Source organism: Parasteatoda tepidariorum, chromosome 9, assembly GCF_043381705.1.
Source record: "Parasteatoda tepidariorum isolate YZ-2023 chromosome 9, CAS_Ptep_4.0, whole genome shotgun sequence".
NCBI lineage: Eukaryota > Metazoa > Arthropoda > Arachnida > Araneae > Theridiidae > Parasteatoda > Parasteatoda tepidariorum.
Genome location: NC_092212.1, coordinates 53,606,787 through 53,628,561, shown reverse-complemented (window position 1 = coordinate 53,628,561; position 21,775 = coordinate 53,606,787). Strand labels below are relative to the sequence as shown.

The 21,775-nt window shown below is 31.6% G+C and overlaps 1 protein-coding gene across 1 annotated transcript; it reads right to left on the bottom strand.

The window, feature by feature from the left end:
* Positions 1 to 1,777: 1,777 nt before the first annotated feature.
* Positions 1,778 to 2,728, bottom strand: LOC139426550 (uncharacterized). Its single transcript, XM_071185815.1, has one exon. The coding sequence runs from the start codon at positions 2,726 to 2,728 to the stop codon at positions 1,778 to 1,780; it is 951 nt and encodes a 316-aa protein (XP_071041916.1).
* Positions 2,729 to 21,775: the final 19,047 nt, after the last annotated feature.

The window sequence follows — 21,775 nt, the reverse complement described above, 5'->3', positions numbered from 1 at the left end:
TTTAATGAGCTTAAGAAGGATTCAATTTTCTTTTAATATATAGATTTTAATATTTTTGTCACTTTACATAGACAGGAATGTAAACTGACAAAACCCAAGCACGAAAATATGTCGTTTAAAAAATCTTAATCGATGAATACACGATTTGGAAAGTTTAGTATCTTTAAACTATTTATATTTTTCATAATTTGCGATAAATAAACATTTTTATTGAGTTTGCTAATGTAAACTTCGAAAAAAAGAATCAGTAGATTAAAATGTAATAAAAATAATATCGGGAAAATTTTTAAAGGCATATTTCTTACCATTGTTCACGTTTTAAGAGGGGGTGACCAAAAACATGCTAATTAGTTAACGCAGATGATATTCTAAGTTGTGAAATTAGACACAAAAACGTACTTTCTTTGAATAAACATAACTTTTTCAACGATGGATACGAATTTCTAAACCTCAAAGTATAGGGCGTAGCTACAATTTGGGAAATATAGTCCCAATAGTTAGGGTAGGAGAGCTCCCTTAAGTTTGAACCCTTTAATGTCAATTTTATTTTTTACGTATTTCACGATATTTCGAGAACTTTTGAAGCAAATTGAAAAACTTTTGCACACAATCATAGAATTCGTCCATAAAAAGAAAGTTCCGTTCAAAATATAATTTTTAGTAAATATTAAATATTTTTTTTTTGTTTTATTTAATAATGGCCCAAAAAATTTCAAATTTTAAGGTGTACAGTTTTTTTTTACGTAATTTCAAGGAAAGTAATTTCAAATGGAAAAAAAAATACAAAATTTAAGTGAAATAGGTCGAATAGTTCCTGAGAATTCAAATTTTAAAAATACGACTCTTTCAAAATTCAATTTCTTAGGAACTATTTGACTGATTTTACCCAAATTTTGTATTTTGCTATTTAAAATTGCCTCTTTTAAAATGATGAAAAAAAATTAGCTTAAAAAGCTCTCGAGATATGGTAAAATACGTAAGAAGTAAAATTAACATTAAGGTGTCCAAACTTTCGACCGTTCTTGTGGCTAAACTACTGAGAACATATTTCCAAGATTGCGGCTTATTTTGAGAGTCAGAAATCCGAATCCACCGAAAAAAAGGTATGTTTTTTCAGAGAAAATGCGTTTTGTGTCTGATTTTGTAACTTGAAATATCGTCTGCACTAATTAACTAGTATATATGAGGTCTCCCCCTTTGAACGAAGAACTTGAAGATCCGATCATTAAATCAAAAGCTGTTCAGGGTGGTCCGTGTTTTATTTTGCTTACAGAAACGCTTAACCCCGTCCCGGCCCCTGTCGGGGGCATCCGGGGAGCAATTTTATTGATCAACTAAAAATACAAAAACAATTCCCAGTTTGAAAAACAAAGGGAAGATGAGTATTTACAATGAGGAATAGAAAGGGTGACTTGAATTCAAAATATAGATAGCAAAACAGATGAAAAGATGACTCCATCAACACAGTAACGAAGAATGTAAAAATGCAAGATATGTAAAAAGCAGATATTTGAACAGATGAAAAGTTAACTCGGTGTACAAAGTTATTAATTTTAACAGATGGAAAGCTGATCCAATCCATGTATCAAACAAGTTTAAATGTGAAAGTAAGTACAGGTGAAATGTTAATTCCATACACAAAGTGTCCTATATTTAAATTATAAAACTCAGGGTAGGTGGAAAGGGAACTTTCTACCTTTACAACAAATCGAAAAGTTTGATGGGGTTTGGATAAGTCTGAATTTCAGTGCGTGATGTCAATGTTCTGAGTTCGTTATTATGACGTGTCTGGTGGCAAGCCAGCGCTAAAGTGGCTTTCGATGATTCGTTCTATGCCCTTTTGCATAGCTGGTATCCTCCAGTGATGTTTGAGTGAGCTATAGGTCAGGTTTACCGGGAAATTTGCTTTTCTTATGTTATCAAATAGAGGGCAGTGAATCAGTATATGTTCCAGGTCATCTGTAACTTTGCAGTTATTGCATAGGGGAGATTTATTGTGAAACTTGGATTGGTATGTACCCTGGGTTCCGTGGTTTGTGATAAATTGGTTCAAGTAGAAATTTCCATAAATTTTACGGTAATTTACCCTCGGGATTAGATGGTGGGTATGCCTGCCCTGGTTTTGATCATCATCCCACATATTTTGCCAAAGATTTATATTTCGTTTGAACATCGATAACTTTACTGAACTTTTTGGCTTCTGGTCAAAGAGATCAATTTCGGGTCTTTGGCAGGCCAATTTCGCCTGACTGTCAGCCTCCTCGTTGCCGTGGTGTCCGACGTGAGCCTTAATCCAATGGATTATCATGTTTGATTTATATTGATCTTTTATCAGTTTAATTAAGCAATCGTTTTCCTCGGGGTTTGCCAGTGATTGTAATCCCGAAAGGGAATCGGAAAAAATATGAACATCTCTATTTAATTTGTTCTTAATTATCCAGTACATTGCCTGAAGAATCGCCCATAATTCTGCTTGAAAAACGGATGAGTAGTTATTAAGTCTATATGTATAACAATCTATTTGAATATCCCCATCGTACACCACGAAGGCGCATCCCACGCGGAATTCGTTATTATAAATTAATCTCGATCCATCTGTGTAGATCTCTATATCATTGCCTATTGGTGGATCAAAATTATAAGGAATAGAGATGAGCCCCGCAGGGTGTCTGGGCGTGATTTCCGGTTTTGTTATAACGTTATCGTTATGTAAATAAAGATTAGCCATATCGGAATTTGTCTGAATAATCAGCTCCAACGGAACCGTCCCAGCCAACACCTGAAGTGCTGATGTTGATGTGGTTCTATAAGCCCTAGTGATGCTCAATAAGGGTATTCTTTCGATCTTTTTAAGTTTATTAATGATTCTGACCTGATTTTTGAACCATACTTCAGACCCGTAAGAAATGATTTTAATTATACTGTTTTGATATATAAACGTACGTATTTCTGATGTGATCCCCCAATCTACCCCGGACTAACTTTTAAATTTAGCATAAAATGATAAAATTTTATCGTATAAACCATCAAGGTGCGGCAACCAGGAGAGTTGACAGTTTATCCGAAACCCAAGGTACATTATGGTGTCACTAATAGGAATATTTTGATTTTGAAGGTTTACTGTTGGTTTCCTCGTTATTTTCTTGGATTTTGGAAATACAATTGCTTGGGTTTTATTGACACTAAAATGGAGATTCTGTGTCTCTGCCCATGATTGATATTTCTTTAGAATATCTGTGGCTCTTGGTCCCAGTCTATTTACTATAGTTCCCGTTACCAGCACAAGAAAATCGTCGGTGAATGCGATGACGTATTCGTCCACTTGTCTCTCCTCTCTGAGTGCAACATCAGCTATTGTTAACCACAGTAATGGTCCCATGCTCGAGCCTTGTGGTACCCCAGTGGCGACGATATGCTCTATGGTAACTTCATCACTTGTATATATGACCTTCCTGTCTGTAAGAAAACTTTTAACCAGGTGAAAGGTAGTGTGAGTACAATTAAATTTCAGTAGCTGGTTTAGTATTTTATGCCACCTCACAGTATCGAAGGCCCCCTTGATGTCCAAGGAGACCCCCAGTGTATATTCACCCTTTGTTTTCGCTTGCTCAATAATGTTAAGGAGTTGCTTAACTGCAGTTGTTGTGGCCCTATGCTTTCTGAAGCCATGTTGGTCTTCATGGAGTAAACTGTTCGATTCCAAAAAGTGCGAGAGTCTGGAAGTGATCAACCTATCCAAAATCTTCCCCCAAACCGGGAGTAGAGAAATTGGTTAAATTGATTAATTTTTTCCCCATCTTCGGAATCAGAATTAGTTTTGCTATTTTCCAAAAGCTTGGGAAGTAGCAGAGTTTTTGACATTTATTAAAGATCCCTAGCATCCAGTCTGGTGCTAATATATAGATTGCCTTAAAGACTTCCGGCGGTATGCCGTCGTAGCCTGGAGCCTTGTTATTCCTGATTTTATCAACAGCGTGTTTCAGCTCTGTCTGTGTAAAGAGCTGATCAATATTGCAATTCTTGGTATTCGGTAACTCTTCTTGCCTGTAAGTCTTGAAATGGTAATTAATGATTTCCTGAATGGTTTCTAGACTATTTACTGTCATGGTTCCATCTATTTTCCTTTGTGGTTTGAAAATCCTATTGTCAAAATTCTTGTTCTTGGCAATTTGGTATGAATGTCCAAAACACTCTTGTGTCGTTATATTTTATAAATAACTTCTTAGTGTCTCTCTTTTTTTTCTTCTTATGTGTCTCTTGTATAATGCTTTTTCTCGTTTATAATCCACAAGCTTGGCCTTCCTTTGAACAGAGTTTGTCTCTACCTGGTATTTTCTTCTCTTTGCTCTTAATCTTTTCCTGTGGATCGCAAGATCCAAGGACCACCATTTTGGACTTCCTTTATAGGATTTCTCTTTTCTTCTTTTACATGTTTCACATATTGAAACGATTTTGTTTGTTATTTCCTCTATCATTATGTCCAGTTCTATGGTACTGTCTATTTTCTCCAGCTGCCTCATCCACTTCTCACGCTCTGAACTTATCCTGCAGGAAAACTTGAAAAGATCTAAATCATGATAATTTATTTTCTTTGGTCCTTGATATACCTCGTCCCCTAATTCCATCAAGATCAACCTGTGGTCGCTCAAAGTCTCTTGGTCTGAAACTCTCCAGTTTTTTAGTTCGATATTGTTTGCGGTCAGAGTCAGGTCAATCCAGCTCTGACCAATAGTGGATTGAAAGGTAGCCGGGGAATTTAGATCATTAACTATGTCCAAGTCCAACAAAAATATAAGCTCCAATAACTGGTTGCCCCTTTGGTCGTTTGAATTACTCCAAAGGGTGCTTTTGGCGTTAAAATCGCCGTTTATGATAAATCCGTAATCTGAGTATTTGTATATATAGTATTGTAACTTATCGAGCATGGGCGAAAGGTCTTCAGTTGGTGGGATATATACAGATGCGAAACAAAACCGTCTCTGTGTGCCCAGCACTTCTATTATAACCAGGTCCCTTTCTGTGACAATAGGAAAAGCCCTGATAGTACTCTTCCTCACCACCACAGCAGCCCTGGGTCTTTCTTTTGCTGCTATTATTTGTAGTTCTATCTGAAATCCCGTGATAAGATTTTCCAAATTATAATAAGGCTCATTTAGTGATCCTATGGACACCTTCATAGTGATGAAATCATTTGAGTGCTGTATGTTTGCTATTCTGATATGATTAAGATTAATATGAGAAAAGATTATATCCTTTGACCTTTTATCCATAGTTTATTCTTTTTGCTGTTTTTTCTTTCTCCCAGATGTAGGAGTTGCAATTTCTATGGGTAGCACTATGATTTGTAGCACTATGATTTGTGGGTAGCACTATGTACATATAAGGTCTCCCCCTTTGAACGAAGAACTTGAAGATCCCATCATTAAATCAAAAGCTGCTCAGAGTGGTCCGTGTTTTATTTTGCGCACTGTACATATGAGGTCTCCCCCTTTGAACAAAGAACTTGAAGATCCGATCATTAAATCAAAAGCTGTTCAGGGTGGTCCGTGTTTTATTTTGCGTACTGCACAACGATGTTTTGTGTTGAAGTTTTAACGTTAAAGTTAGAAAAAAGGTAACAACTACGGTGCAAAATTGTTATGAGGTATGCTGATGAAGGACATATGCAATTCATTGCAAACAGCTTAGCGTTTTGTTCCAAGAGAAAATTTATAAAAAAAAAATTAAAAAATAAAAAATAACAGCGCTGTTGAATTTTTCTCTGTTGAGTAAGAAACTGTAAGGATGCGTAGAAAAGCAATATTGCAAATTACAAAAATTGTGCAGTTTAAATAGTACCTTTTTTTATTTTCAGTATTATGAAAAGGGTTGCTTGAAATTAAATAGATTTCATTTCTTCTTTCAAGCACTGATAAAAAACTGATGGAAAACTGTTATTAATTTTTTTCATCAGTTTGTCATCAGTTCTTATGAAAAATTGATCGAAAAAATTTCATGATTTCTTTCTTCTTTTGAAATATAGTACTTTTAAAAAATTTCTTCATAAAACTGATTTTTTTAAACTTCATTTGAAATAGCTTAATGAATTTTTTTCACGTAAGCTTATTTTTTAATCACTCTTTGGAGCAGTTACAATTTTTTTCATCAATCGGATTTATTGAACGTCATTTGAAGTAATCTTATGAAATTTAAAAATTTCTTCATCAATCGGATTTATTAAACGTCATTTAAAGTAATCTTATGAAATTTAAAAATTTCTTCATCAATCGGATTTATTGAACGTCATTTGAAGTAATCTTATGAAATTTAAACATTTCTTCATCAATCGGATTTATTGAACGTCATTTAAAGTAATCTTATGAAATTTAAAAATTTCTTTATCAATCCGATTTATTGAACATCATTTGAAATAGCTTTTTGAAATTTTTTCACGAAACTTATTTTTTAAGCACTCTTTGGCACAGTGAAAAATTTCTTTATCAAGCGGATATATTGAAGCTAATAGTAATTAACTCAACTTAAGAAACACAAAAAGTCAAAGTTGAAAAGTTAAATTTAACTTTTTAAGTAAATAAATTCCAAAAATAATTATTGTGAACATACAGTTTCTTCTCGGCTTTTTTTTTTCAGTTTATTTTTCCTTGATTGTTTTTCGGCCTCATGTTTTAAAATAAACTAGTAAAATTATTTTTATATTAGTTTACATCGGAAATTTTTACATTATATTATTTAAATTCAAATCATTTTATTTTGCAACTTTATTACATTATTTTTTTATACACCCAAGTAAAGTTTAAAGACTATGACAGAACTAAATTGTATAGTGATGTTCTTAGCTTATCTTTTTTATTTTAACTATCCGTGTTTTAGAAAAAAAAACTTAAAGCCTTTGTGTTACATGGGCCATGAATTGTTTAAATGAATTCTTTTATCCACTGCTAAGAGAATCAAAAATAAACTCGGTATTAGGTTAATATTTTCTTTTCCTCTTTACATTATACTGTTTAAAAAAATTTCAGGTAACTGATGAAATTCATAAGCCAGGATAATGACAATTTGCCATTTTACATCACTTAGCTTTAATTTAACATTTCGGCCTAAGAAGTTTACCTTCCACAGAAAACAACAGGATTTCTTGAAATAACTCAGGTAAATCTATGTAGTTTATGTGATTAATAATTTCAAGAAGACAGGAAAATGACAACATAAAAACCTACTCACATTGTAAAATTTTTTGAAATAGATTTTGAACCAGAGAGATGGTTCTTTATTCCTGAAATAAGACATGTTCTGATTGTATAGTATTCTAATCTATCTCTTAACCTAAGATACTGATTGCTGGCCCTATCTATTTTTGTTATAAATCACTAAAAAAAGTGGCCAGGAGAATGAGAGATTTTCATGTGACAAAAAAATTATGGTGAAAAGAAAATGTTATTTTCTACTAAGTTTTCGGAAATAATACCCTCGGCATATATTCCAGAAATACTTACAATGGTTGAGATAAAAAGAATTAGATATTCAAAAATTTCCGGGAAGTTTTGAAGCTAGTTATTATTGGAAATATTGTTTGTGACATACCAGGAGAATGACATTTTGAAATTCAATTAAATTTTTTAACTATACAAAACAGTCAATGGTAATGCAAAACCATTTTAAAATGCTAGCAGCAGTGCTATTTATTATTATTATTTTTTTTAAACAAAGTTCTTTTAGTAGAATAGTGTTAGATCTTGGAGCAAAAGACTGTCAATTGTCGCATTTCGTGAGAATCACCCATATATCTAGATATTTAAGCTATAAATAAATATTTAGTTTAAAGAAAATATGTATGCGTGAAAAATAATAATTCGTGAATAATTTCGTTATTCACAAATGAAGATAAATTGAAGTAGTCTTGAAAAAATCCTAACTATCACTCATTTTTCTTCTTCTTGTTTTTGGTTATGATGGCTAGTAATTTTTTCCAATGCCAACTCAAGAAAGGAAATTCCATCAATTTTATTACCTCATTCTTGCATGTGTATAAACGTCTTATATAACATATATCATAAGGAGATGTACTGATTAAAATCATTCAATGCCCCGTTAATCGATTACCATTTAAAAGTATTTTAACGTAAGTCGCTTTTTGCGAACAATCTGCTTTACCTTTCAAATGTACAGTTCTAAAGTTGTTAACGGGAGTAGATTTTTTTATTGTATATAGTATCTTACAAAGCTGAAGTATAAATATAATTCTGATTTGTGTCTCATAAATAGATTAAATTTATGATGATATGAGTATTAAACACGAATCATATTTCAATAAATTTACTCTAAAAGCAAAATACAAATGCACTCCTATTTCCAAAGTAGAAAAAAAAACCTAATTTTCCGATTTTGGGTCTGGATGTAAAACACTTTTAGTCTAATATGATATATGATATTTGATACATAAGTGTTCCATTTTATTTGGCACCCATTAAAAGCAAGCTGTATGTTATTATTGTTCCAACAACAGTAAGAACGGTATTCTTTTTAAAATAAATAATTCCATATCCTGACAATATTATATCAGGCTTCCCCATCAATTCTTTCACATGAACACAATTTTCTGCGCCGTAGCCCACCAAAGTCCTTTTTTGCACAAAATCCCAATATACTATACCGAGTTTTTCAAATTCTGCACTGACTTGGCTTCCACTACATATCATAGCAAATAAGCAGGCAAAGGAAATGGCAATCATTAAAAAATATTCCGCAATACCAACGATACTGAATGAGTAAATTTGTACCGAAAGTACACCAATCGTGCTAAAACCTGCCCAGAAGTTCGCCAAGAACACCAGAAATATTGGTAGAGATAATGCATCGTTGAATTCTCGCAAAAATAAAACAATTTTTGATTTTCGTTTCAATAGTTCCATTTGTTTAAGCTTAGTAAAACCTTCTGGTGTATTCAAGGATAGGCTTTGGATTATAGTATTTATTTTGTCCTTGTATAAATAACAGCATTTACAGTAAAATAATGTTATGAGGCATGTGCCTGTGGGATATACGCACTCCATCAGAAACACTTTGAGGTAAATTATAGCATATAACCATCTCGATGCAAAAGAAATTCCATAAACGAAAATTGATGAGTTCAATTTTTCATCTAAACGACACATTGTAAAGGTGGGAAGAATAAACGGAATGCAACAAATTATGAGAGCAGCGAAACTAAAATAATAATTTTTCTTTGCTTTATAAATTTGAAAATGCTTGTTAAGCATTAAAACAATTTCATTTTTTCTTTTTCCCAGAGCAATTACAGACAAAAAGCTAACAAAGTAAGTTAATATATTGGTTACTGTTTCCTTCCAGTTTCCTTTTTGGGAGATTATATATCGAATGGAAATTACATTCATGTCTATAAAATTGACAGAAATAAAAAATAAAAAAACATATATGCCGTATCTCATTAACATTCTTCCGTAAATACTTATAAAGTTAGTCAAAACTGAACTGAGAAATAAAATTTTAAACACACCGAGAAAATATAAACAGTAAAATATTTTGCGATTTTTTATAATCTGTCTAAATAAAAAAAAGAACTTTAAAATAAGGTAATTCTTAAAAGAAAATTCCAGTGCCTTATAAATTTGAAAATGGTTGTAAAGTAATAAAACGATTTCATTTTCTTCTTTCTCCCAGAGAAATTGAAGGCGGATTTATTAAACGTCATTTAAAGTANGATATATAGATATTGATTTTATGAATCCGACGAAATAAAAGAAATAATTTATAATATAACAAAGTAAATTTTAAAAAAAGTTTTCTTTGGCTTATAAATTCAAAAAAGATTATAAAGTAATAAAACGATATCGTTTTCTTCTTTCTCTAAGAGCAATAAAAATAAAAAATACTTAAGTTAACAAATTGGTCACATCACATTCCACCCAGTTTTCTTTTTAAGAAATTATATATTTAATGTCAAATACACTAATAGCTTTAAATTTTTATACCGCAATAATGAGAAACTGAATATGTAATATCTTGTAACATTCTTTTGCTTTCATGTAACAAATTGGTAACAGATTCTTTCAAATTCCTTTTTTGGCGATCATTACTTAAATGCCAAACACAGTAATAACTATGAAGCTTAAGAACAATGAAAAACGCAAGTATGGCGTATTAGTCGTTTAACAAATTGGTAACTGACTCTTTCCACTTCCCTTTTTGCAGATCAGTATTAAATGCTTCACACAATAACTATAAAGTTCAGTGAAACAACGAGGGAAAAGCGCAAATATATCATAACTCGTCAACGTTCTTTTGCCTTCATTTAACAAATTGCTAACAGATACAAATAAGCTCCTTTTTTGAAAACCAGTGTTTAATATTAAACACAGTAATAACAATAAAGGTCTGAGAAACAACAATAAAAAACATGAAGTTAACGAAATGGTCACTCATTCCTTCTAGATAGTTAATTCTAGAACGAAACAACGAGGAAAACTCAATCGATGCCAAATCTTGTCAATGTTCTTCTGCAAAAAGATTTACGAAATTTTATTAAAACTAAGAAATTGATACTTAACCATACCGAAGCAAATGCTAAACACTGTGTGAATTTTTTTTCAATCTGACTGATTTTCGTACTGTTTTATCTATTTTCGTCAATATATTTTGGCGTCAAAGAAATTTTTAATAAATACCTATAATCAATAATGTTTTAATCTAAAGTATGTTTATCGATATTAATTTTCTTTTACGAATCTTTTACGAGTGTTATGATGGTTTCGCAATCAATATTTTACTATTAAGGATATTAATATTAAAATATTGATGACTAACTTCTTTAAAAAAATTGATTTCTTTTTGTCATTAATGTTTTTCGTGGGCTAATTGCGCCTTAGGGTTTCATGTTTTTCCTAAATTTATATATGTATATTTTGACAGACAGGACTTTTTCTTTAAACGAAATATTTTTGAATTTTTACAATTTAAAAAATGGGGGGGCTTTATTATTAGGCAAGTTAAGCTCACAAAATAAAAGAAAAAACTATTACCATAAAAATATACAAATATATTGACTAAGATTGAATTTTTGCTTTCTTAGAAAGTTATAAATGCTTTTTCTCCATTAATTCCCCACTCTGTACTTTATTTTCATCAATGTATTTTGGCGCCTAGGAAATTTTTAGTAAATTATTTGACTTTATTAATAAATAAACTTGAAATTATTTCAAAAATAATTTGCTTTGTTTATAATCATATAAGTAGAAGTTTACATTGCTTATAGAAGTTAAAATTATGGATACAAATCAAAAAAGGTGATAAGATTCGTTTTTAGCAATTATTAGAGCAATTACTCTTTCCATCATAGTTGATTTTTTAAATAATTTATAATTCTTATTTTTTAATAATTTGACAGGAGGCTACACCCCCTACTCGCTTCTCTCACCAACTCCCATAATTCTCGATTCGTATTTCGAGACAATAAAGAGGTTGTTACATTAAAATTATTCGAATTAAAATTACTCGACTGAAAGATTCAGAGATTACTTTATTGTAACCTTTAAAGATTTGATTTCACAGGTTCCAATGCAATTCAGATAAGTTGCTATTCATTCGAAAACTTGTATTTTAAATTCTCATTTAATTTTTGTTTACTACTAAAGCTCGTTAACTTCTTTTTGCTAATGAAAATTATTCATCAGTAGTGAGGAATATGTATTTAGTCTTAATAATTCTTCAGAGTTTTAAATAATTATTCTGCTCTCATAATTTGAGTTACATATGATGACGGAATAACAATTCTACGAAAAAAAGCAAATATATTTATTTATTGTTTAATAATTGTGAAACGGTGACTTCATACCTTTATCAGGAAATCTAGCGCACTAAGCTAATACCATGTGTTTACTTTAGATATAATAAAGGATCAACACTTTTAGTTTAACTCTTTTAATTTTAAATTGTAATTAGAATAAAATACTTAATAAATTTAGGTAACTAAACCAAACGCATTAATAACAAGCCACAAAAAATGGTATCTACATTAAAAACATCTACATAGTACATATTTGATTTGACCAAAGGATATTTCCTTCCGTTATCTATTATTTCATCTTTAAATAAAGCCCTGAACTTTGACTACATATCCAAATATCATTATTTAAACTAATTAGGGTAGACAGAACTATCTTATTTAGGTAAAATGCTCCTAGAATATGCGTACTATACAGTACGTATACATAGAATAATTCAAGATGTAATACTAGAGTACCGTATTGAGATCATGTTCGTGTTATCTTGACCTCTAGAGCCACAGAAGTTCGTTTTATGGGCCTAGAAGTGAAAATCACGAGATCACATATGCACCGAAGAGCCATTATATTGTGACCACCCTCCATCTATAACAATGGTCTCGCCCAGGTTTTCGGTCTCACGCCCAGGAACAATGTTTTCATGGGCACATTAGGACCCATAATCCTCAGAGAACAATCCCTGAACCTCAATACTTGAACATAGTTGCAGACCAGGTTCACACATTTATGGCAACAGTTTTTCCTGCGGGGGATGGGGTTTACCAACAGGATAATGCACCATGTCATAAGGGTCGAATCGTCATGAATTGGTTCGAGGAACATTCCAGTGACTTTCAAGTCAGATCTTGGCCCCCAAATTCACCAGACCTTAATCCAATAGAGCATTTGTGGTCCTACTTGGAAAACCAAATTCGTGCTGCCACGCTACCCCCTCGCAATGTGAGGAAATTGCAGAACCAGTTGGTGAGCGCTTGGTACCAGATACCTCAGACTACCTATCAGCACCTTGTGGAATCAATGCCACGGCGGGTGCTAGCAGTTTTGAGGACTAAAGGTGGTCCTACATGTTATTAGCAGGGTGGTCATAATGTAATGGCTCTTCGGTGTATATGATCACAGATCTAGAGGGATTAAACTAAGCTCAATTTGCATAAAACCAGTGTTATTTTGTAGCTGATTCGACCAAAAGACTACAAATCAAAAACATGTTTATTTTTATATTTCATTTTTTTTTGTTGTCAAGCAAATTAGAGGGGATTATAACAAACAATCTTTTACTTCCATTAAAATTCATATCTTTTTATCTGAGGCAATATTTGCAGCTTTACGAAAATTGGGGGAAATCAATTTTTGGTGTTGAGCTTTATTATAATAAGTTGATAACATTGTGGTAGGCCAACGGATATATTTGACTTTACGATTGTCATGGTATCAACCAATTAAAACTCAGATAAGTGATAAAATGTATCGTTTACATTTTTTTAAGTTATTAGTATTTTTTTTAAAGTTATTACAACAGTCTGACTTCGTTAAACTGGCAAAATCATGTGATTGATCCAAATTTATGTTTTATTTTGTTTACTTTTTGCACACGTTATTATTCTTTACTTAAACTCATTATAAGCAAACCATATGACAAAACAGTACTTACTTATTATAATATAATGCTTCTGCTAAAGTGAAATAGTTAACATCCCGATAGGATAATACTTGGCTTATCTATCTGATGTGAACCAATCGAATCATTCAAGTCAACCAAGCACTGCTGTTTATTTGCTGCTAAAATTAACGTCTTAAGTTTTCCAGCCCAAAGTCCAGCCCAATAGTTTAATATAGTTCGCCTTAAAGTAGACGGGCACCAATTTGTAGTGAGCAGGCCCAATGTATTGAGTGAAATTTTATTTATATTTTGTTTTAAACTTTTATTTACTTGTAAACATTGCGTGATCAACAAAAACATAAGTTTTAAGAAAATTAAAATTAATCGATAAAGATGCAATAGAAAAAAAATATTACACCTAGTATTTTATAGCATATCTGCCTAAAATGACAAGCTACTTTTTTTTGTTTGTTTAGGGCTTACAGTTTCAACCGATATAGCACCAGAGACAGTGCACGACCGGTATGTAAAACTATGAAAACATTACATTTCAAGCAAGCTTTGTAGAGACGGGGGGTTATGATTACTGGGCTATCTTCAGAACACATATATAATCATTGCATAGGTAAAATAATACTTTCCTTAGGCACATATATGTATTTTAAATGGTCAATAATATTTTTTGGCGACTTTAGCCTTTAAGTCTTTGAGTCTAAAGTTTACAAATAGGAATAACTTGATACAGCAGAAAATTGTATTAACAGATTTGTTCAATGAACCAGAGGATATAACTATCAAAACTAATTATCTGTTTTAATGACAGGATTTCCATCAATTAAAAATCATTCATAATGATTTAAAAGTTTTTTTAACTCAAACATGCTAATTGTCTTGTGCTAACTATTAATTAAAGTTAAAAAATTACTTTCTCGAAATTGACATACCGCTTTAGGAATTTTTATATTCAAAAAATGGGAAAGATGCAATACTCAAATCTTGAAAATATGATCCTATTTGTTTAGTCTGGAGAGAGTTCGAAAGTTTGAGTCCCTTAATATTGATGAATGAATGTTGTTGAATATCAATCTAATTATTCGATATAATTTATCATTGATATATAAAGAACTAAATTACAGCTTATCTAAGTAGCACAACAGTTCATGTAGTGCCAATGCCTACTGTGCCCATACCAGTTTTCTTGACCATGGGCTCTGAAGCAGATGAGATGCGGGCACAGATGTTCCGGTTCAGTGTGGTCACCCGAACGCGAACTCCAGTTTTCAGTCTCCAATCATGCTTGGCACTTATTTCATCGATTCACTGAAGAGATCCTGATTCAAGCTTGCTTGGTCAGGAGATCAACCCCTGATAAGGGACGCGAGAGGGCAAAGCACTATCACTCAGCCATCGGGCTCCTATCACGCTCAGCAATTTCGAATCAGAAAATGTGTGCGACCTCAAATAATCGCAATCGTCGGAACTCGCACACCAATGAAGTCCTCGTATATAAAGAACAATTACATCAATATTTAAGTTTCATTTTTCATGTTTTATTTGAACTCATTATCAGCAAACTATACGTCAAAGCGATACCGACTGTTGCTAATATTAAGCTTCTTTTGAAGTAAAATATTCCACAACCAGATAGAGTGATATTCGATTTATGAATCTGATCATTGTTAATTAAATTGTTGAAGCCAAGCAAAGTTCTGAGATTTACTTGCTTCTGAAATGTAAACTGGAAGTTTTCAATTTCAACCGTCACTTGACTCGCTGACCATATTAATGTAAATGAGGATAAACAGGAGATAGCGAATTGGGGTGCCCACTCCACTACATATAGATAGTCTATTTCCGTTATATCTATAATGGCGAAAACACATAGGAGACTGAAGCATGCCCAAAAATTTGCTAAGTACACAAGAAATACTGGTTGCGAAAACAATTTTTCAGTGTGATGCAGAAAATCGATTAGTATTTCTTTATTGTAAAGTATGATTCTTTGCTTGGAATCGGAGAATTTTTCAGGTTTGAATTTTTCAACTTCTTTTGCCATATTTCTGAACTCTGCCCCAAAAAACTGGCACAATCTTGTATAAAATAAAGACACTAAACTCGTAGAAAAGGGATATAAATAAAAATGAAAGAAGAACTTCGTATATGCGATTATATTCAGAAAAAAATCATGAAATGGATAACCATAGGCTAACATTAACTTCTTTGCAATTGCACCATCTGTCCTGATCAGGATTATAAAAACTGGATATGTAAAAAGAATGACGTACAAGGACAAAACAGCCCATTTATTACTTCTATAGGCTTTATTTTTAAAGATTAGCTTCAATTTTTTCAGAAAACGAAAAATTTCTTTTATTCTTAACAGCAAGACGGACCAGAAACACAGACTTACAATGAGAGTTAAAAGGCTTGTGATTGTTACTTGCCATATTGAGCCAATTGACCTTGTTACAAGATACAAGATCACAAGATTATCTACAAACATTAAAACAGTTGTTGCTAAAATCATCCAGGATAGCAATACCCTCCATTTGCTGACTGATTTTTGATTCAACGAAACGCCCCATAAAAGAATTTTCAGAAAACATAAACTCCCATTGGTACATCTTCCGAGTTCCAATGCCATTTTCCTCTAAACTGCTTATTTTATTTATTTAATGCGTAGAAGCTGACCAATATAACGCATTATCAAGCTAAAAGCAATAGTAAATTTGTAACAAAGAGATTTCTTTAAGATGCTTTCCATTATCGTTTAAATTTTGATAAAGAAAAATTAATACGAAACGTCACATCACAAAAAGAACCTTGACAAAATTCAACTTTGTTATGTTAAAAAATCAAATAAAGTTAAAAGTTATTAGTTTTAATTGCTTTTTACTTCAGATCATTTAATATTTCTACAAAAAATTGCCTTTTTTTCAATATGTTTACAATAGGAGTTATGTGAGAATGATTTATGTTTTTACAATAATCAATAATCTAATAAAAAGCAATTTCTTGAGGTATGAATGAGTCAAAGGATTGAGACGCGTAGTTTAAAATAATGTAGGTATTGTTGATTGCGACTGATTATACGCTGTAGAACATTGTGGAAGCCTGTTTTTAAAAGTAACTAATAAATACAGCAGTGATCCAATTGGACCAGATACCTTACGAGCCTATTCATACGAGTCTATTCATAATGTAGATAAATAATGTTACAAAATTAGATAAAACAGTGCAGAAACAATCGTAATGCTTTTTTCTAAAGAGAAAATAAGTAAACATTAAAAAATACATCATTGTAGTTGTAACAATAATGGTACGTGGACAAAATATAGCTGCAACAAATTCTCGAGTTCGAAATATCACTGATAAAACATTGCGAAGACTAAATATCACGGATAGCATTTCAAAAAGAAGTATTTAACATTGTAACGAAAGATATGGGACGAAAATAGGAGTATCAAACATTTTAAGACTTCCTTAAATAGTTGAATGAATAAAATGCATTTATGGACACAAGCTTTCGACCTTTACCTGCCTAAACTTTTGGAACTACCATATTTACCAGATTGCATATTGTCAATGTCAAAATCATGAATCCATCAAATAGAGTAAAAAAAGCACGTTTATGCAAAGGAAATATGTTTTTGTGTCTTATTTTACAACCTTAAATATTTTCTGCTCCTTAAAAATAGTATATTTAGGGTAATCTCTCCAAATCCTTAAGGTTAATCTAAGGTTTATCAAACCATTAATATTGGATCTTAGTACATGGAAGCCCTACCCCTTGATACACAATTAAGGTGTTCTGTCAAAAAACTGAATTTAAAATAAATAAATATGTAAATAAATATATAAATAAACTCTTCATCTTACTTCCCTGTTTTAATTATAAATTTTCAATTACTACTTAAATATTTTAACTAAGCTTCCTTATACTTATGATCGCGGCAATTATATTCAAGTTTATTCAAGTATTGAGAAATTAGTCCAGAAGTTGAACATCGCTTCAAAATTTGTCTTTTCTTTTTCGAAAAATTTCGGCTGCAACAGTGTGCCTCTCTTTCACACCCTAATGGTTTAGGTAGAAACGAGTGTAATTGCCATGTTTTACTCGTAAGTTAAAGAAATTTCTCTGCCATTATCTCTGAATTCCAGATTCTGATTCAGTTCATTCTTCAACATATTCTTTGTATGCAACATACTTTACCTTTATTTCATAGATCTCTCCTATTTTGAATATTTTTGAATATACAATTGTCACGTCATATATATTTCAGAGGGATGGTCAGGTATAAAGTAACTAAATAAAAGATTCTTAGATTTCAAAAAGTTAAAAAAGGTAAAGTTGTATTTAAAAAAATGCAAGTTTATCAGGTAATTGAAGGCATTTTACTGATAAACAAAAACCAAGTGGATATTTGATTATAATGAGAACAATATTGTAAAATTATGTGGTTTTCCGCAGTACAATTTATAGGCCCCTAGGAATAAGGCTTATTCTTCTCTTTGCTTAAAATACCCGTCAATAGCCAAACACTTAAAAAGTGAGATTTTCGTGACCTAACAAAATAATGTTTAAATTATGTAGCTTGTTTGAAATTAAATAACAATAAAATTATATTATATTTGATTTAAAACGGTCAAAAAGCAAACAAAAAAAAAACAGTCGATCTGCTTAGAAAGGTATTGTAGTTGTTGTGTGGTGTTAAAGTGAGAAATTTCGTTTTCATCGGTCTAACGCATGTTTTCAAAAGGTGATCAGCGCTCGAGGCTTAAAATCGAGGTTGCCCGTGGTAAAAATGCAACAGAATGCTATCGAGGATCAGTTGAAGTCTGTGGCGCAAATGCTTTACCGTATAGGACAGTAGCACGATGGGTTCAAGCATCTCGTCTTTTTTCGCCATTAAGCCTTTTGAAAACATGCTTTAGAGCGATGGTAACGAAACTCCTCACTTTAACGCCACACAGCAACTACCCTTCTAAGCAGATCGACTGTTTTTTGCACTCTACACATCGACAACAGCCCCACCTCACCGCTCCCATATCCTATTTGCGCATGCCCGCCCTTCTATGAGTTTCAAGGTTAAGTTGCCTCTATTTAATTTACAACCCTCGTATTTTACCTAATTACGTTTAATCCCAAAATCCAAATGATTTTTTTTATTCATTTGTTGAGCTTGGACTTATTTAGAGAGGAATACAACGCATTATTCACCTTTGACTAAAGAGAGGGGCAAAATTTGATTGGAAAAATAAATAAAATAAAGAAATAAGGATGATAAATAAAATGTGTTTTAAGACTTCAACGTTAATATTCAAGTGTTTCGAAACAAGTGTTAATGTCATGAGTCGGAGAGTCATTACATTCGGGAATTCATGACGTTAATTAAGTATTAATGTCATGAATTCTACTCATTACAACATAAAGGGCCACAAATTAATTTTTAACGGAAAAATAAAACTTAATCAAACTATAACTAACCAACATCGATTAACGCAAATGTGGTAATCCCACATTTGTGTGCAAATCTGTAGCACCTATCTGTAATCGGCAAATCTGTAATACCCCGCTGCATTCGGCCAGGAAGATCAAACAAGGCCAGACACAAATCAATATTTTTTATTTGTCGTGATTTGCAAGATTTCGAAAAAGCCTTTTTCAAAATTACAGTTTGCCCTTTCGCCGTTAGAATATATATATATTTTTGCAATGTTATTAATTTATTATATGTTTTATAAATTCTTCTTTCTGTTGCAAACTAAACACTTACTCGTTTATATTATTGTATATTCTACTTATGTACTACGGAATTATCAGTAAAAGTTTTTAAAAAAAATCAATTAAAAAAACTTTACACTGTTCGTTAGGAATTTCCCTTGCGAAAATTCGATGTATAAATGAGGTATTTTTCAAAGGTATAAAGCAGTGGTTTCCAACTGGCGGCCCGGGAGCCGCATCCGGCCGGAGACATTTTTTTTTTTGTGACCCGTGAACTAAAATATATTAGTTGTCATTTTTTTGCGGACAATTTTCGTAAAAAATCTGTATGGGTTTAAAATACTTTTCTCGTTAACAAAAACCTAATTTCTTCGTTTCCGTGAAATTTAACATACCATCAGTGCAAAAAAATATATTTCTCAGGTTTTGCATCCAAGAAAATATTTATTCAAATACAAAAATAATCGTGTATGTTGCTCTTTTTTATTTAATTTTTTTGTATTTTGTGAATATAATTTAGCATGTGTGTATCAGAAATTTTCTCGATGAAATTCTCCAATTTAACTTTTTGGAACCACTCATTTTGGACGAAAATATTTGCACACATATTTGTAAATTTAAAATGTAAATATCTATTCTCTGATAGTTGCAGCAGACAAACCCCAATTTTCTCATTGAACATTTTGTGTGCTACTATGTAAGTTTTTATACCAACCTTTTTAAAGTTTTATATCTTAACAATTAGATATCTGTTGCACACTAATTGTTTAATACATAGGTGCACATTAAAGTTATTGCTGCCCGAATTTTTAATATACAATTAAATATTTTTTAAAAATCTACTTCTTATTTTAATTTGTAATTCAATATTTTTGTTTTGTGCAACTTGGTAAAAATCTGACAGTAATATTTAATGTTCCTTCAAGCATTAAAGAGTCCTACATAAAATTTTGATAATGTTGCGGCCCGCCATTTGATTTATGTTTTTAATTCTGGCCCCCGGCCTCATGTAAGTTGGAAACCCCTGGTATAAAGGAGGCTGTTATTTAAATACGTCGTTAGGTTGAAAAGGGTGCAAATGAATACCTCAAAATTAGCCTTAAATATACTTTCAGAGGTATATAGAGGTATACCTGAGGTGTTTAATTTTACATCTGTGGAGAGGTAGATATTTACTACTTTAAGGTGTTTCATTTTCAACCTTAGGTTATTACTTATCAACCTGACGTTATATTTTTTAACACTTGTGGAAGTATTTATTCGAAAACCTAAGGTGTTTCATTTAACACTTCAGGTTATTGTAAATCTACCTCAGGTGTACTTTTTGACAGTTGGAAAGGTAATTTTTTTCTAACGTGAGATGTGTTTATGTTCTACCTCAGGTAATTATTTTTCAACCTCAGGTATCTAATTTTATGCTTTTTGACGTATTTATTTATCAACCTATGGTGTGTCGTTTTACACTTCAAGATATTATAAATCTACCTCAGGTGTATTTTTTAACAGTTGGAAAGGTAATATTTTACTAACGTGAGGTGTATTATATTTGACCTTAGGCAATTATTTTTCAACCTCAAGTATTGATTCTTATGCTTGCAGGGGTATTTATTTATCACCCTATGGTTAGCCGTTTTATACTTCAGGTGTATTAGTCATCAGGTGTATTCAGGTGTATTATCAGGTGTATAAGTCAACCTCAAGTGTATTTTTCGACAGTTAGATAGCTTGATTTTTATGAACCTGAGGTGTTCGATGTTCTACTTTAGGTTATTATTTTTCAACCTCAGGTATAGATTTATATAGTTGTTGAGGTATTTATTTAATGTCATGATATTTATTTAATGAGCTATTTATTTAATGATAGATTAAATGACGTTTGAAATGATGATATGAAAATTCTTCACTTCAGATTCCTTAAGCGTTCTTTGAAATGTATTAGTTTTAAAAAAATTTCTTCATGAAGCAGATTTTGTAAATGTCATTTGAAATAGCTTTATGAAATTTATCCACTAAGTTTATTTTTTAAGCACTTTTTGAAACTGTTTTAAAAAATTTCTTCATCAAGCGAATTTATTAAACATCATTTGAAGTAGTCTCATGAAATTTCTTCATTATGCGGATTTCTCAAGCTTTCTCTGAAATATTTTTAAGACATCTCTTCTGTGAACAGATTTATTAAGCGACATTTGAAATAATGATATAAAATTTCTTCACTACGTAGATTCCTCAAGCGTTTTTTGAAATATAGTAGTTTAAAAAATTTCTTCATCAAGCTGATTTTTTAAACGTCATTTGAAATAGCTTTATGAAATTTCTTCACTAAGCTTATCTTTTAAGCACTCTTTGGAACAGCTAAAAATTTCTTTATCAAGCGGATTTATTGAACGTCATTTGAAATAGTTTTATGAAATTTCTTCACTATGAAGATTTCTTAAGCGTTCTTTGAAATAGCTTTATGAAATTTCTTCACTAAGCTTATCTTTTAAGCACTCTTTGGAACAACTAAAAATTTCTTTATCAAGCGGATTTATTGAACGTCATTTGAAGTAGTTTTATGAAATTTCTTCACTATGAAGATTTCTTAAGCGTTCTTTGAAATAGCTTTAGGAAATTTCTTCACTAGGCTTATCTTTTAAGCACTCTTTGGAACAG